General features: G+C 40.8%; 1 protein-coding gene across 2 annotated transcripts in view; it reads left to right on the top strand.

Annotated features, from left to right (window-relative positions):
- LOC138056950 (fibronectin type III domain-containing protein-like) overlaps positions 1-17,500 on the top strand; it is a 100,871-nt gene that overhangs the window by 74,534 nt on the left and 8,837 nt on the right. For both annotated transcript variants that reach the window (XM_068902943.1, XM_068902942.1), the window contains exons 4-14: positions 404-721; positions 2,785-2,899; positions 4,031-4,242; positions 5,539-5,677; positions 5,871-6,001; positions 8,737-9,018; positions 9,624-9,905; positions 11,467-11,775; positions 13,479-13,549; positions 15,470-15,811; positions 16,041-16,257. In XM_068902943.1, coding sequence (XP_068759044.1) covers positions 404-721; positions 2,785-2,899; positions 4,031-4,242; positions 5,539-5,677; positions 5,871-6,001; positions 8,737-9,018; positions 9,624-9,905; positions 11,467-11,775; positions 13,479-13,549; positions 15,470-15,811; positions 16,041-16,257 — 2,418 coding nt within the window. The remainder of the gene's footprint in view (positions 1-403; positions 722-2,784; positions 2,900-4,030; positions 4,243-5,538; positions 5,678-5,870; positions 6,002-8,736; positions 9,019-9,623; positions 9,906-11,466; positions 11,776-13,478; positions 13,550-15,469; positions 15,812-16,040; positions 16,258-17,500) is intronic.

Below are 17,500 nucleotides of genomic sequence, written 5' to 3'. Positions count from 1 at the left end.
GTTCTTTAAAGGAGACTCAGGCATAGTTTTTGAGTGAGTGTACATTAGAGGTTGTTAACCCATTGACTCCTGGACTGCTCCCATTGACGAATAAAATCATCTGGCATTAGACAGAGTAAAAGTCTCAATGCTAGGAGTCAATGGGTTAATTGCAATGTTTTATTCTAATTTTTGGGTGTCATGAAATTACATCATTTTGCGTGGCATCGCCCCTTTAATTATTAATGTCTTCTTAAAGAGTTTTCTTTGATTTTTGGTTGATTTATCAAGTTTCACTTTGTTTGTCTGCTTGGGTGGTTTGAAATGTTTGATTCTCTTTAGTCACCAAAAATTAATACAAAGTTGCAAGGGATAAGCAAAATCAGTTAGTACATATTATTGTTCTTATTGATTTTCTCGGCAGCTGTTGGACAGTTCAGTGATGAATTACCCATTACCCGTCAAGTTCAGCTTGGTAGGCCGTTTGAGTTTGACTGTCCGCCTCATGGCCCCAGTTCTCTCGTTAGTTTCACTTGGATTTCTGCGTCGAAAAAGGAATTAAACATCCAATTTCCGAGAAGCGAGAGAGTTGCAATTGATCCATCAAATGGTGCTTTGCACATCATGTACGTTACACCAGAAGATATTACAGACATTAAGGATTTGGGAGGAATTAAGTGCACGATGTCGGGTGCAAACACCTTTTTCAGCTCTGGTGCCTTGACTTTAACAACACCACCAGGTGCGTTTTTTTTTCCTTCTTCTATTTCTAGGGGGTGTGAAATAACCCTAAGGGGAAATTTAATAATATTGTTGAGAGGTGGCTGGAGCAAATGAACACGGCAGGCAGGGAGGCCTTTTAAACATTTTATAAAAGCCGTTATAATGATTGACCCCAAAGTCAGTTTTTAAAACGACGTTATTGCCAGGCTTGCTGACTTCTTTTTTGAGAGAAAAGAACAGACTTGACAAAAGTGGGAGCTCCGTGTACCAACGAACTCTTTGTGAAGAGTATGTGGGTTCTTTTTTTTTAATGTCCAATGGCATTTATAAACACTGATTGGGGGTGTCGTAAGTCTTACATTTGCAATACGTCATCTTTCTTCTTTGTTATTTTAAGACCCTGAGTGAGAGTTGATGTGGCTGCCTTGTGACTCCTGACATGATGGTCCTGTGCTTTAAACCACAGTTGGTGCACAGTTATCTTGCCATTACAGAACCTGTAATAATGATGAGGGAGTCTGAGGGATGGTGCTCTTAATAATAGTGTAATACCTTACTTATAACCTCGTCTTCTCAGGTCGTACTATAAGTTACGTCGAATCTCATTTTTTTCCAGTTTTCTTTGCGCTTGACATCAACAATAAAATGAACTGGAAAAGTGCGATCCTTTACTTAGGGTGCTTTCGAATGACGTAATCCGGAATAGGAATACATGGAATATAAGTTAGAAATCCTTCGTTTTTACGGAGATTCACATTAAAATTGCCAAACACCTGCTAAAATGCTATTTTAAACATATTTTTGCTATCCTTGCTGCTTCGAAACGTGCCAAACATGCCGTTTTAATCATCACCCTAAGTATTCTTATTCCAGAATAGGGTCAATTGAACACACCCTTAGTGTACAGCCCCAGTTGCAACTTGATTAGAAAGCCTAGGCTAGTATGTACTCTTAAGGACAGATAAGAGGAATTCTGCATGGGAGAAGGGAAGCACAGTGATGAGAGCACTCGCTTCCCACCAATATGGCCTGGCTTCAATTCCCAGACTCAGTATGACAATATGGGTTGAGCTTGTTGATTCTGTACACTGCACTTAGAGGTTTTTCTTCGGGTACTCTGGTATTCCCCTCTCCACAAAAACCAACCTATGATTTCAAATGAATTGATTTGAGTTCTGTATGGTGCCTGCAATTACAGAGGTGTCAACCTATGGAGATGTAAAATTTGGAGATTTTTTTCTGCTCGGTCTCCCCACCCCCCATCAACCTACCTACTCCCCCACCCATCCCCCAGCAGCTCCTTCAGAATACAACAATAATTCTACTGAATTTGCAGGAAATCGGTTACATAGCTGTGATAACAAACAAATAAAGGAAACCATTTTGTTTTAAATTAGTTCTATCAACGTCTGTTTGAAACTCAGAGAACTGCATTAAAGAAACAATGAAAACGAGTTTGAAAAAATCAATTTTTTTTTTTAACGTGTGGATGCAATTTGCGTCTAGAATGGAGAAATGTCTGTGAAAGGTTCAGAGTCGTTTTTATCTGGGAGATTTAATGACCTGTAAGGGAGACCGAGAGATTTGTTCCGTATCGGGGAGAGTTGGCACGTATGCAATTGGTACATGTACCTCAGCGCTAAATACAGTTGACACTTGAATAAATTTAAAGTTTATCATTATTATTATTATTTTTTTAATTTTTTTTATTTTTTTATTTTTTTAAGAGTCACATATGCAGTGTTCTTGTACGTGTATTCATTACAGTGTACTTTTCACATATATTCATCTTCTTGGAATTTGAGCAGCCTCAGTGCAAAGAAAAAGAATTCACTGAAGCCATTTTTTCTTTTTGCATTACAATGAGAATGCCTTATAAAAAAATTTGCAGCTTCAGCATTTCAGATCCAGTTTGGAGCAGTCTGTTGGGAACGCAAGTTACAAGTATAGCAGTGTATATAAATATTGAAAAGTTAAAACATAGTGAATCGTTACATCATGTAGGTACATGTATTGCACAGCATCATCTCTGATAAGAGCTGCTATGTTTGGTTTATATATATATATATTTTTTTTTCAAAGGCGTACCAGATCCCGCCATATTTAGCATTCCATCTTTTACTTCTGCAACATCAAAGTCTGTTGAAGTAGCTGTGGAGGGAAGAAGCAAGGTGTTGTATTGCCTAGCTACTGCAAGGTAAGGGATCACAAGCAACTGTACTTACCTTTAATGCAACATGGTACATATATTGCAGTGAGATGCTAATTTTGTTGTACTGTAAGTACTTAATATATAATAATTGTAGACACAAAGTGGCCGATGGTGGTCTACAATGTAAAAGAAATGCTTGTTTAAAAGTGAAGTGTAGCATTTTGACACAAAATTTGACAGTCTAGGTCTGAGGTCTAGGTCCCATGTAATTAGGGGAGGGATTCTCGTCTCGCTTAGGGGTGTAAATTTTGGATTTTGGTCTCACTTAGGGTGTTCTGGGCAAAACACAATCATACCCGGCCGTGAAAGTCTCCTTTAGGGTTGCGTGCAAAGAAATGTAAGAGTGTATATTTACACTTTTATATTCCTTCATGTAGGTGAAAGTATTATATGATAATGTTTTTGCCATCATTAAAAGTCACTGTATTTTTTATAATTATATCCATGTTTTAATATGGTCTCTTTTAGGGGTCAAAAAAAGCCTGGGCCACGCCCAAATCGGTCTCCTTTAAGGCTCGTTTACACAGAGCGATTTTATCGCACGACAAGAGCTGCGATTGAACGGCGATTTTATGGCGACAGCAAATCGCGCGTGTGAACAGCCGGCGATTTCACTGCGATTTGTAGCACAACAGATCGAAATTTAGTGCAACTTTGCTGTGATCTTGTCGTGCGATAAAATCGCTCTGTGTAAACGAGCCTTTAGGGGTTTAATTTAAAATTTCCGATGAGCATCCCTCCCCTTTTTATATGGGAGTCCCCCCCCCCCCCCACCCCAACTTGCCTTCGCCTAACTACTTGTATGCAATAGTAAGCTAATTGTTGTTTTTTATCCTTAACCCATGGACTCCTGGGGGTTCCCCATTGTCTGGCTAGTTTAGACAGGTTTGGATGTCAAAGGGTTAATTAATTTTGTTTGTGCAAATAATAATAATAATAATAATAATAATAATAATAACAACATTAATATTAATTATTAATACCAGCTTTAATCAGTGGAAAGGAGGTGGAAAGCATGGTCGATAACCATTAAGCCACCCTGGTTCCCCCATCCATCCTGACTCCTCCATTATAATGTCTTTAAGACATTTTGAAGCATTATCCTTTCTTTCACAGACCCTTCCCAAAAATAACCTGGAAAAAAAATGGGATGGAACTTCGAGATGGGGTAGATTTCTTTGAAATTCCAAGTCAATTGGAAGGACGGCTCCTGAACATCACAAAGGTGGATGAGAATATGCACGAAGATATCTATACCTGCCAAGCCAGCAATAATCAAACCACAGCAATTGGTCCACAAGAACGTAATATTAACCTTCAGGTGGAAGGTAAGCTCTTAAAGTGCACCTTAATACCTAAAAGTATTTTGAAGTGAGCCCTCTTGATGAGTTCTTTTTCTCTTAGGGCAAACTTCGCCAATAAAATAATGTTTAAATAAAAAATAAAAATAAGTATTTTCTTTTGCAAAAGTGAGATGTCTAACATACATTTTACTTTTGCTCCACTAGATTTTACTTTTAATAGGCCCAATTCAATTAGGTACGAGAGAGTAACAAAGCTGGTATTCATTTGTCCCATGGTCGAGCTAGTTAGAGGTATGGGTCTATTCCTTCAGTGACGTCAAGAACTAAAAAAATTTACATTGCGAAAGTTCTTTCAAAACTTTAATGCAAAGTAGTTAATGACATCATGAAAGGAATAGGCCCCATGCCTCTCACTGTCTCGGCCATGAGACAAGTTACGATTACTAGCATCTTTCTCTTACGTACCTTGTGAGGCACATTAAATTTTGCTGGAGACAAGGGTAAATATATGATTAATTTTGATATGCGATGATTAACGTTTGCTTAAGTAAAATGTCACATGATCATTGATTGCGGGCACACTAAATATTATTTTTTTGTACCATCAGCTCTACTCAAATCAAAACTGCGTTGCTACAACAAGTTGCAAAATTGTTGAGACACTTTCATTAAAAAACACCTTTTCTGGCTTCCAATACTGATCGCGATATCTAGAACTTAAACCTTTCCCACTTCCCCTCCCCTCTCCCTCTTTCAATGTTGACTGTTTAAGTTTTCATCATTTTTTTGTCTTGCTAGCAACACTGATAAGGGGGGGGGGGGGGGGGAGGGGGGCTGCAGTGTGAGAGATAATAGGTACATTGATAATGCCACAAGAAGGTGAAGTGTCTCCACTATTTTTGCAACTTGTTGTAGCGCTGTCAGCTATATGGAAATGACAACTGCATTGCCATGAAAACAGATATCTTTTGCACTGTCATCTCCATGACAGGTGACAAGACTTGGCTTATGTGACATGCTAATCACACTGTTTGTGAACATTGGGGGACGTGATTGTTACAATTACCTTTCAACACTAAAATCACGCTCTCTCAATAATTAAACATAAATTGTCTGTGTCTCTCACCGGTAAGAGGGCTTCAATTTTTTTTCCTCTCTGCCATGTTACAATCTTATGGTAATATAATGTAAATTTATTTAATTAATAATTATTGGTCCTCATCAGGAACCCGTCAGTTACAGTATTAGTAATTGTGATTATTTTATTGAATTATTTATTTAGTAATTATTTAATTATCCTTCAACAATGCTTTTTCCCAGTTGCTCCAAGATGGAATGTTGAACCACCTGAACGTCAAAAATTTCCCATATCATCAAATGCAAACTTGAGCTGTGACGTGTATGGAGAGCCTGAACCACCAATTAAATGGTTCAGAGATGGAGTTGAATTAGTGCCAAGGTTAGTTAAAGTCAATTTGAGATTAATTAGTTTCTCCTTGCACTGTATCTTCATGTGTGACCTTGAGTTTGAAAATGTGGTGAATAGTGTGCAATCTTTATTGGCAGATGGCCATTAACTTGGATTTCTGGACTTAAGTGTTTGTCTCTGTCAATTCATGTATGATTAACCCCATCTTTTGTACCTTTCACAGTGCAAAGGTACGACAGGAGAATACCGACCTACTTTTTAGTGATCTTACATTAAACGAGTCCGGCATTTACCAATGTGTAGCTGAAAACAAACATGGCATGATAGTCTCGTCGACTTATGTTGAAGTGTTAGGTGAGTTAAATGTAGTTTGTACATCGTATTGTGAACGTTTACCAGTAAAGATAGTTTTTGTTTGCTGCATACTGGCAAGTCCAAAACACAGGTCACAGGTTTCCAGTCACAGGTCATTGTAATTTACCAATACAGAAAGAAACCTTAACCCATTGACTCCCAGGGGTTCCCCATTGACGAGTAAAATTGTCTGGCATTAGACAGAGTAAAATGCTAAGTCTGGCCGGTTTAAGCCAGTTTGGACGTCAAAGGGTTAACATTCATTAAAGCTAACCTTTGGTCTATTTTTTTGAAATAGCTTTAATGAATTGAATGTTCAGGTTTGTATCTGTGTTGGTAAAACAGAGACCTGTGACTTATGTTTTGTGCCCGCCCGCTGCATAGTTTTGGCTTGAAATCGCTGTTAGAAAGCCACTTGATTTCATTCCCATGTGTGCCTCTATGTTCAATAAAAATGAAATGTTGCGTTAATAAATTCTGAATGTCTCAGTGACCGACCTAATTTAACCTTCGAACGATCGCTGACCGAAACGTACGCGTTTGTTTTGTGTGGTTTTTATTTTTGTTTTCTTTTGGCTTCATAACACTTAAGATCTAGAGATGTAATATTGTAATTCTCTTGAACGAAAGGCTTCACTCGAAACGTCAGCTTTCAAATTTCTTTATAATTACCGTGGTCAATTCACCATACCAACTCAGTCGATAACCCATTTCTTTGTTATGATAATATAATCTTTCTATAATCTGGGCACTTTCCATTTGACAGAACTGACCGGCCAGACCGGTCATTTGGAGGGAATAACTCAACATTTCGCCTTAAATTCAAATGAACACACTTCGAGGATGATATATCCTTCTCCAGGAGAATGCAAGGGATTATCATGCAAGTGTTTCTTCAAATTGTTGCATTTTCTTTGCAACCTGGCGGGTGTGGCCTGCCAGTTCTGACAAAAGGAAAGAGCCCTTAGTAATAACCTTAATACATGGCTTCTGATAGGATGCGGAAAAAAATTAAAGATTATGCGGAAATTTTTGGCCATATTATGCGGAAACATGCGTTGATTATGCGGAAATTACACCGGATTATGCGGAAACTTAAACAAGTTATAAAACTAATAATTAGGCCCGTCCAATGTATTTACATGCTTACGGTAAATCCGTAATCGAAATTGCAACCAATACATTCGCATTTGTGACTGAATTTTTGCCCTTTGTGATTAAATTACATGGAGGAGTCATCAATTTGCGACCAGCTTTCACCGTTGAAATAAAAGGGTTAGCAGTTGGGATTTTCCCGCAACTTTTGGTAAAATAAATAAAGCGATAAAAAATTATTTTGTTTCTCATCATGAATTTTGTTTCAATTTGGAGATAATGGAGCAAAATTGTAATACCTTTGGAGCGCGATCCATTCCCTCGATCATTGACTTAAAGTGCGTTTGATTCACCGTATTCCGGAATAAGAATACGTGAAGTGATGAATTCAAAACCGTATGTCTGGCGTTTTGAAGCGACAAGGATAATAAAGATATGTTTAAAATAGCATTTTAGCAGGTGTTCGACATTTTTAATGTGAATCTCCGTAAAAACGAAGGATTTCTAACTTGTATTCCATGTAATCCTATTCCAGAATACGGTCAATCGAACGCGCCCTTAGTTTCTTATCAGTTACGTCATTTTCTGAAGTGTAACTGTTTCTCGTCCAATGGAAAGCATTGTAGGAACAAAAACTAGTGTCCAGGCTCATTGGCGAAAAAATGCGCGGAAACTGCTTACGATCTTTCTTACGAACTTTCATCTTGCGAACGAAATGGTGTGTTTCCTTCAATGTTCAGGAAAATAAGCGTTTCAAAACAGTCAATTTCTTCGGCTTTGATGTTTTTGAGGATGTTAAGGAGCTGCTTTATCACTAATATCAGATATCTCTTCTGTTTTTTTGCGGAAAATATGGGAATTATGCGGAAAATATCGGAATTATGCGGAAGATGCGGATTTCAGTGAATTATGCGGATCCGCATCGCCGCATCCTGTCAGATGCCATGTTAATAGTAATGTAATCTTACTAAGCTCGTTTTCTTGGGTCGCCCTATAAGTTACGGATCAAACTTTTTTCCAGCGTTCTTTGTGCTTGACATCAACAATTAATGAACCAGAAAATGCGATCCTTAACTTAGTGTGTAGCCCCTTGCAACTTGATTAGAAAGCCTTTGTACTCTTAAGGATATAGATGCGCAAAATTCAGCTTGGGAAATTAGGGAAAGCGCAGTTGTTAGAGCACTCGCCTCCCACCAATGTGACCCGGGTTCGATTCTCAGACTCGGCGCCCTATGTGGGTTGAGTTTGCTCGTTCTCTACTCCGCTCCGAGAGTTTTTCTCCCCAGGTAATAGACCTTATTCCAAAATGGCCGTCATTTAAATAGTCTTTTGTTTTTATTCAAATTAGCCCTTGATGCCTCGTTCTTGAGCTGAAAATTCAAAAGAATATTTTGCATTGAACGACGCATCAACGTCTAATTTCAATAAAAACAAAAGAATATCTAAATGGCGGCCATTTTGGAATAAGGTGTATTCGGTTTTCCCCTCTCCTTAAAAAAAAACCGGTCGATTTTATTTAAGTTAATTTAAGGCAGGTATCTGCGCCGGCTAATATTGCAATTTTTTTTCCCATAAATAGTTGATGAAACAGTAACTATGGTTTACCTAATTGTGACTAACAGATTTTGAATGACTTTTAGCCATTGCACCATCGTTTCAAAAGAATGGATTTGGTCCATTTTACCTGTTTCAAGACAGTGAAGGACGATTGAAATGCGACCCCGAAGCTGCTCCGAGACCAGACGAATTCAAGTGGTACAAGGACGATGCCGAAATCACACCTGGTGTGACTTACCAGATCGGAAGCGACGGCACCTTGGTGATTAGCAACGTTCAACGTAGCCGAGATGAGGGCAAATACGCCTGCTATGCGAAGAATTTCCTGGGAAGTGATTTGGCAGAAAGCACTGCGATTGTTTATGGTAAGAAAACGCAGATTGTTGGATGACGCGAAGTAAGTCAACCTCGTTGCCAGGGTCTCTCTGAAGAGAAGAAGAGAGCCCCTGGGAATGAGGTTGGGATTGCGAAGTATCTATAGTCTCGTTCGTTATTGGGGCGTCACGCGACTCTCGGAGCGTTGCGTGACATCCAAAAAAACGGCTGCGAAGAAGACTTAAGTATCCACAGTCCGGGTGGATTCTTTGAAGACATCTGAATCCGGATAGATCCTGTTAAATGGTATTATTGAGTACTGTAAAGGAGTCATGCCCATATTTTTGAAAGGAGACCGCTTCGTATTTTTTATGAGAGCAGAAGGAGGTGGTAATTCACTGTCTCCTTTGTGGCATCGATTATGCCGATCTCGAATGCACCTTTATTTGCCTTAGCGGTGTCAACTGAACTTAGTTCATTTTGTGGTACTCACGTAACTGACCTGACTAAAACGAACCGTTTTTACAACGTTTTTCGTCCCGTTCCGTCCCGATTTTGAACGTATTACTTACCGCGTTTCCCGGAATTCTGGCGCTCAAATCTCGAGCTGAATAACGGCAACTTTAAAACAACAGTTTAAAACCGTTGGTTTCAGAGAAGACGCGGATAATACTTGCACCAAAAGACAGGAATGTTACTGAAGGAAGCAGGGTGGACTTGCGCTGTGAGGCTCAAGTGGACGACCGGTTGGAATTGCAGTACCTTTGGAAGAGAGATGATGCTATTATCGAGTACAACCAGAGGGTCACGTGGGATCGGAATGTATTGACCATTGCTGACCTAACAGTCGAAGACGCTGGGATTTACACCTGTGTGGCATATACTCCAGCCCCAAAGGGATCTGAAGACTCTGCCTCGGCTACTATTGATATCGCAGGTAAGATATCGGGTTAAAATAGAAAAAGAGACGGGAGGTGTGGTAACAAGCATACATAGGGTCAAAAAATAACTCTGGTTTACATGCAATCTTACCACCCCGGTGTCGCGGGTGAAGTGAAGTGAAGTCAAGTTACTAGTCTCTCCCCTCGGGGCTTTTCAAGACTAATTTACAATGCTTTATGGGGGGCTTAAGCCAGACTGCTTGTTGCGCAGTTTACAATTAATTTTAGGAAGTGAAAGATGCCCCCGTCCAGATTAGGTCAGAGCACAAAACCAGGGACTACTCTTATCGTCTACTCTTATCGTCTTATCTTAACGTCCCGTATTATTCATGGAAAACAAAAAGGGCTTAGTCTGTTCCAGGCTCCCAGATAGAAGGGAAAGAAAACAAAAAATGCGTGCGAATAATGAGTGGGGGCTTGGGTCGACCCAAGCCCAAGCCCCCACTCGCTTTTCCCACGCAGTTGTTTTCGTTTTCCTGACTATCTGGGAGCCTGGAATAGGCTAACAAGGATTATGAGACGGGACCTCCGGTTTATCGTCCTTATCCGAGAAGACTTGAAAGTCTAACAAATGCGGATGTAATTACAAAGGCAGCACTTTCTCCTCAGTTATTTTAAGACCCTGAGTGTTTGTCCGGCTGGAGTCGAACTCACGACCTCCCACGTGACAAGCAACTGAACCACCGATGCGCGGTTACCTTTCTCGAGGATGCTGCGTGGTCGATAAGTACGTAAACAGGCAAAATGGCGCGTGATGGATGCATTTTGGCGGTTAATGCTCTTTTACTCTCACTTTTCAGCGGTGTGGCTTCTTACTATCACTTTTAATGCTGCAACGCCTCCGCCAAAGGCAGTATATTGTGACACGAGTTGGGGGTGCGCGGACGGCGCAGTGGTGAGAGCACTCGCCTCCCACCAGTGCGACACCGGGTTCGATTCCCGCCGACTTCACATTTTATTGAAACCCTTGGTTTTTGTTAATAATTTTAAGTTGATTAACTGCAATCGTCAGGATAGGACAAGTGTTCTTGTCATTTGTAGCTGTTCGTAGTAGAGCGAGTTTCAATCGAGTGTCGTAAAACCAAAACCAAAGTAACTACTTTGGCCAATCAAAAAGGAAGGAGACAATCCAGTAAACCAATCAAAACTCGAATTAATTACACGTAGCAGACGCAAAGGGCGGGAAAATGTGCACGCGCAAGCCACGTTCACGGAGAAGCTTCGCGTTAAATAACTAGTTCTCGTTTTTGGCAATGCCAGTTTTTCCTCAGAGTTTCTCGGGTTGAAATTAGAGTAATACTGAGTGAAAAGACGTTGAAGATAATCTGGTTTTGGTTTCACTTCTGATTGCTTGAAAAATTGCCACAAGAACTTTGAACTAATCCCTGAGTGAAGCAACGCAAAACCAAAGCAATTCGCTAATTACTTTCGACACTCAATTGAAAACCGCTCTATCATCGCGTCTGATTTAATAAAGATAAAGTCGAGCTTTAAAGTACACTGCGTTGTAATTTTCTTTGATAACTTTCATGATTTTTCTTTCCTTCTGTTTTTTAGGTGCCCCATATCCACCATACAATCTAAAATTATCTTCCGACTGCAAAAACCGAAACACAAAGTTGACCTGGGTAACGGGCGGAGCGAATCAAGCCCCGATTACTCATTTTTTGGTCGAGCGAAAATCGACCTACGCTGACGACTTCTGGCAAGTCATTGCAAATGTTACCAAGCCTAACGCCACCTCATATGCGCTGGTGAAAATGGCCGGAAACGCCGACCTAGCCTTCCGGGTTAGAGCTGTCAATGGCTTTGGACCAAGTCGCCCGAGTAAACCCACGAGCTCGGTGTGCCGAACAGACGCTGCAGGTATGCAAATTTGTGCGCAATTTTAATGAAATATCTAGGACGGTGCCTACTAATTCAAAGGTATTTTTGCCCCGATTTATGATTATACAGGAAATCTAGTTCTTAAAAAGTGTTATTGAAATCCCAAAAGAAAATTGGGAGTAACCACGCATTTTTCAAAGATAATTCATGAGCAATATTTGTAAAAGGCTTTAAAATACAAAGCAATGCATAAATTGAAGTTTAATTATGTCTCCATGGTTACCCCCAATTTTCTTTTTGGATACCAAGAGTACTTAAACTAAGATCTACTTCCTCTGCATAGTTTTAAGCCGCGCAAAAATACCCCTGTATTAGTAAGCATTACCGATAGGGAAGCCCAAGTATCTCGAGATGCGCTGAACGTATGCGCAATAGCAATAGTAGGCACTGTCCTTAATTAATTTGTTTATTTATTGTTGTTCGTAGGGATCAGGGGCAGGTATTGAGCGGGGCTTGGGTTCCATACCTCCCTCTGTGTACCCCATGCGACCGACGAATGCCGTTCAATGATCCAAGATTACTACTAGTTATTTATGATATGGGTGACGGTGACAGTCACACTGCCAGCAGACCCTTTTTTAACTCGACGACAAAAAAAAATGGACTCTGCAGAAATGGTGTGAAGTCTTTGTTGAGTATGCACAATCCGTTGCCTGGAGACAGTTTCAAACCCAGGCCAAGTCTCGATCGCACTCTTATTTAGACGCCATATTGATTTTCGCACTGAAGGCTCGATATTGACCTTCGCCTTGTCAAAAATATGATGCGCGCGCTGCCTAAACTGGTTTAACCGGAATGTCTAGCCCAGAACTTGACACGATTTCTGCAAGTTTACAACAAGTTTATTTGTACCACACGTAAATAGGGATACACGAAATAAGTAATGGACATAAGAAAGGTACAATGCCCCCTAGAAAATAAGTAAGAAGCTAATCTAGCTAGGAGGCAGGATAAATAATTTTACCTCTAAAGGACCTCTCTTGCTTGCCCTCTGGTGAGTTTTAGAGAGGCTCTGCTCGCAGGGTGGGTGCTCGTTAGCTTGAACAACGATTTTAAAGGCCCCAGAAAGCGCGCGAATATGGTCGCAGAAATCTTTCTCTCTGGATCAGGACGAGTCTCACAGTGCGGAAAGCACGAAACAATTTTTCCGAAAATAGGACTAAAAGTCTTGTTTCTTTGAGAAGCTGTTAAAGATCTACAATTCAAGAATTTATCAAAAATCAAACAGGTTTCTTTGATGTTCTGCAAAATCGAGTTTCATCCTGTCGTTTTCCGTTCACGCGTTATAAAACCTCTCGATCTTTAAAGGCCCTGGTCTTCATTAATGACGCTGGCATAAGCAAGAGAAACATGCACATAGTCAGGAGCTACTTACCACCCTTTGCTGAGACAAAACACTAATTATTAACGACACTTGTTTGGGCTTTTCTTTTCGTGTATAGTCAGGACATGGCTTTAGGCTGCACTCGTTGAAAAAACTGACTCAATTAATTCACTTACTTATTGCACGTGTGTACTGGGCTTGCTATTCACGTGCGCCTTCTTAAACAACTACTACGAATATGGCGGAACCAAGCGCAAGGAAGAAGAAAAATAAGCGCAAATGCTCTGAGCGTAGAACCAATTGCCAATTTGTTTTCTGTAGCCAAATATCAATCATCTGTTTGTTACCTTTTTCATAGCTCCCGAAAAATGGCCTGACAACTTTAGGGGAATCCCCGGCAAGGCTGAACAGCTTGACATCGGATGGACTGTAAGTACCTCAAAAATAAACGTTTGTTTTGGCCCTTCCTTGACACACACATTCCGCAAGATTCACTTCCCATCTATACTTGTGCGATTTAAAAATTCTCTGTTTTTACCTTTGGTGAAAACGAAGCAAATATTTTCCATCCACAGCAGCGTTTTAGAATCGTTTTTACAGGTCCAACCTAAAACGCTGGAAGCTGGTGAAAACAACTATTCAACTGGAATTCCCCATGCTCCCTACGTCATCGATTTCAAAAGTCTTCGTTTTCACTTAAGGTTATTCCCTGGTTTTGCATTGCGCAACCCCACTGCGCAGAAGTTCTTGCGTTATTGGTGAACGCATTTGCATTGATAAAATGGCGGATTTTCATTGACGCCAAGGTTACTCCAAAGAATGGCTATCGTCTCCTGACCGAGTACGGTAACACACCTTTTTATTTCATTTTTTCGCTGGGAATGATGTCTTCATGGGGTAGTAAAAAATCAGTAAATATCTATGGCCAGTTTTTTGACGATTGTAAAAAATTGTACGCAAGGAGCCATTTCGAGTCGAACAGCCCACGCTCAAGTTAAATCTATTTTGGAATGTTAAGTACTCACAAAGGCATTCAGATACATTTTTCAGGTATGTACGATAATTAACCGAACCGTTGAACGACTCTAGGCTGTGCGTCATATCAAGTATTACATTTAAAAAAATCGAGCTAAATGTGTCTATCATCGGGGATGCGTGGCAATAGGCCAGTTTCGTATTCTAACGGTTGGACTGGATCTAGCATGAAATGGAGGCTAATGCGGGCAAATTAATTTGCATTTGAAAAGATTTGCCCGCATTAGCCTCCATTCCATGCTAGATCCAGTCCAGCCGTGAGAATTCGAAAATGGTCTATTGTCAAAGTGACTTAAATAGCCCTATTCGTCAGCGTCGTACCATGGAAACAAGCACGGTTACCCCCCTTTTTAATTACATTTTTATCATCTCCTTGACATATTAGAACAGTGTGCGAAGTTTCATCGGAAATCTATGACACGGTCTATTTATAGGGAATCACCTTAAGCCGCTTTCACACGTTGAACCTTTTAGCTGAAACTTATGTGCAACGGCGCTGGAAAACGAGTTTCAGCAGGCGTTGCAACGTGTGAAGCTGGTCTCGAAATGTTGTTACCAGATTCCCGCAAAGCAAGTCGATACAAGTTCCATGATCATGGCGCGTAAGTTGCGGTTTCTGATTGGCTTACGCGGCGTAGCGAAACAAAACCGAGCGAGACCAGTTTCATGAAGTGGTGTTACACAGTGAAACTCTTGTGTTTGTCACCACTGCTATCGTTGTGACCGTTGCAGAAGTTGAAAGCGGTTCTACTATTAAAGAAAATGTTTATTTCAGAGCAATATCTGATTGGTTTATTTCCCAAATGAGCGTTTCGGATATGCTCTTACAATTGCGTGACACGGTGACGTGAGCATGACGCGAGCAGCGTTGTCTAGTTAACAAATCGAAAGTGGTTCAGCGTTGTCTGTACTCTTATCGTCAACGATATTCGTCACAGTGGTCAGAGTACAGACAACGCTGAACCACTTTCGATTTGTTTTTTACCACAATATTCAACGCCAAAGAAAGTGTTTATTTCAGAGCGTGACCAAAATCATAACTCAAAGAAAGGGCAAGCGTTGTCTTTAACTTTCTCTCAATATGATTGGTTTATTTCCTAAAATGAGCGTTCCTGATTGGCTATTACATTGCGTGACAAATTGACGCAAGCATGACGCGAGCAGCGTTGTCTAGACTCTAATCGACAACGGCAAAATTAGCCAAGCAGATTGCGAGATTACAAGCAATTGTGGTAAAGACTCTCATCGACAACGCCAAATTAGTGAATCCGATTACGAGATTAAAAGCAATTGTGGTAAAATTCGTTTTTGCAGGCCATGCGTATGGTGGAGTGGAATGGTCCAGGCCTCTACTACAGGCTGTGGTATAAGCGAGTAGGTCCCGAAAACAGTTTGGAGGAAATCGTAATTGACGATCCTAAAACAGAAAGATTTAACATTCCCAATGCTGGGTATTACGTTCAGTGGGAGTTCCAGATCCAAGCTATTAACAATATTGCACCTGGACCCAAAAGTCCATTTGTTAAGGCATTTTCAGGCCAGGACCCACCCGCTGGAAGACCAGAAGATGTTACTGTGGGATCCGTGACGGCACGCAGTGTGGAATTGTCATGGAAACCTGTTATTGTTACCAGAGGAAGTGTGGATGGATACAGGGTATGTGGAGAGCCTTTTCTTACGGGGAATATAATAACAGCGTTGCTAGGAGGTCGCTAACGTAGGGTGGTAGGGGCTGTCAGAGGAGTTATGAGTAAATAGCATAGGAGGGGAACGCTCTAAAGGTTTGTTGATTACTGAGTATCCACAAAAGACGGGTTGCCTCGAATGCTGTCATCGCTGCGCCATCTGCACACTCATGCTCTTTTGTGTTTCATTAATGCGCCAGATTTATTACTGGGGAGAAAGCCGTGTTTCTGCGAAGAGACGAAGACGTGCTATTCCAACTTTTGCGTCATCCACAAATGTAACGGGAGGAGATACGCAGAGGTATACTGTGACCGGGCTGAAACCGTACACGCGTTACACCATAGCAGTCACTGCCTACAACAGCGGAGGCGATGGACCGGAGAGCGCAGAAGTTAAAGCTGATACAGAAGAAGCCGGTAAGGTTGTTCTCATGTTTAAGGAGAACTAGTACATTCCTTTCAGTTAGTTTCTTTTTGTTTTTTGTTAGTTTGTTGTTATCTTCATGAGCATCATCTCTAGCCTGTGGCTCACTGGAAGAGCACCCGATCAAGAGATCGGATACCGGAGTCGAAGGTTCGACTACTCGTCTCGTGTCACGTAATGAGCAGTTCTATAATAACTAAGAACGCCTTGTCTTTGCATAGCTAAGGTCTCAGAACGTGAGATTTTGTCGTTCGAGAACAGGATGGAAATTCTTTTAATCTTCAAAATTTCAAAATGGGCGTTGTTTTTCTAATTAGGCACCATTTCGTGGTGTTCTCGTTTAAGTTTACGCCGGCGTGAAGCTTAAGCGATGGTGCTTATATATGACCGGCCACCCCCCTTGGGAAGGGGGTATATCATAACGTTCATTTACATTGTAAGTGTTGTCTTTGAATTACAATACCGTGTAGCACTTTTATTTTGGGGAGTTTCCGCATCTGCCTGCATTGCTTTTCACTTTACTTTTGAGTTGATGTGTAAATATAATTGTACCTATTCCAATGCTTCAACGAACAGCACATTAGCTTGGCTGGCCGATGCACCGATATATCATTTAGCTGAAGTGTCTGGTTGAGTAGTGGAGGCAAAATGTAAAGTTAGTTTTGCTGTTGTTGTTGTTGGTGTTGTCGTTTTTTGCGTTGTTGTTGTCGTTGTTGTTGTCGTTGTTGTTGTCGTCGTTGTTGTCGTTGTCGTTGTTGTTGTCGTTGTCGTTGTTGTTGTCGTTATCGTCGTTGTCGTTGTTGTTGTTGTTGTCGTTCTTGTCGTTGTTGTTGTCGTTGTCATCGTTGTTGTCGTTGTCATCGTTGTTGTCGTTGTTGTTGTTGTCGTCGTCGTTGTTGTTGTTGTCGTTCTTGTCGTTGTTGTTGTTGTTGTCGTCGTTGTCGTTGTTGTTGTCGTCGTTGTTGTCGTCGTCGTTGTTGTTGTTGTCGTTCTTGTCGTTGTCATCGTTGTTGTCGTTGTCATCGTTGTTGTCGTTGTTGTTGTTGTCGTCGTCGTTGTTGTTGTTGTTGTCGTCGTTGTTGTCGTTGTCGTCGTTGTTGTTGTTGTTGTCGTCATTGTTGTCGTCGTCGTCGTTGTTTTCGTAGTTGTTGTTGTTGTCGTTATCGTCGTTGTCGTTATCGTCGTTGTCGTTGTTGTTGTCGTTGTCGTTCTTGTCGTTGTTGTTGTTGTTGTCGT

The sequence above is a fragment of the Montipora capricornis genome, chromosome 7 (genome assembly GCF_036669925.1).
Source record: "Montipora capricornis isolate CH-2021 chromosome 7, ASM3666992v2, whole genome shotgun sequence".
NCBI lineage: Eukaryota > Metazoa > Cnidaria > Anthozoa > Scleractinia > Acroporidae > Montipora > Montipora capricornis.
The sequence above is the reverse complement of the archived record's forward strand: the minus strand, read 5'-3'. Positions and strand labels throughout refer to the sequence as shown.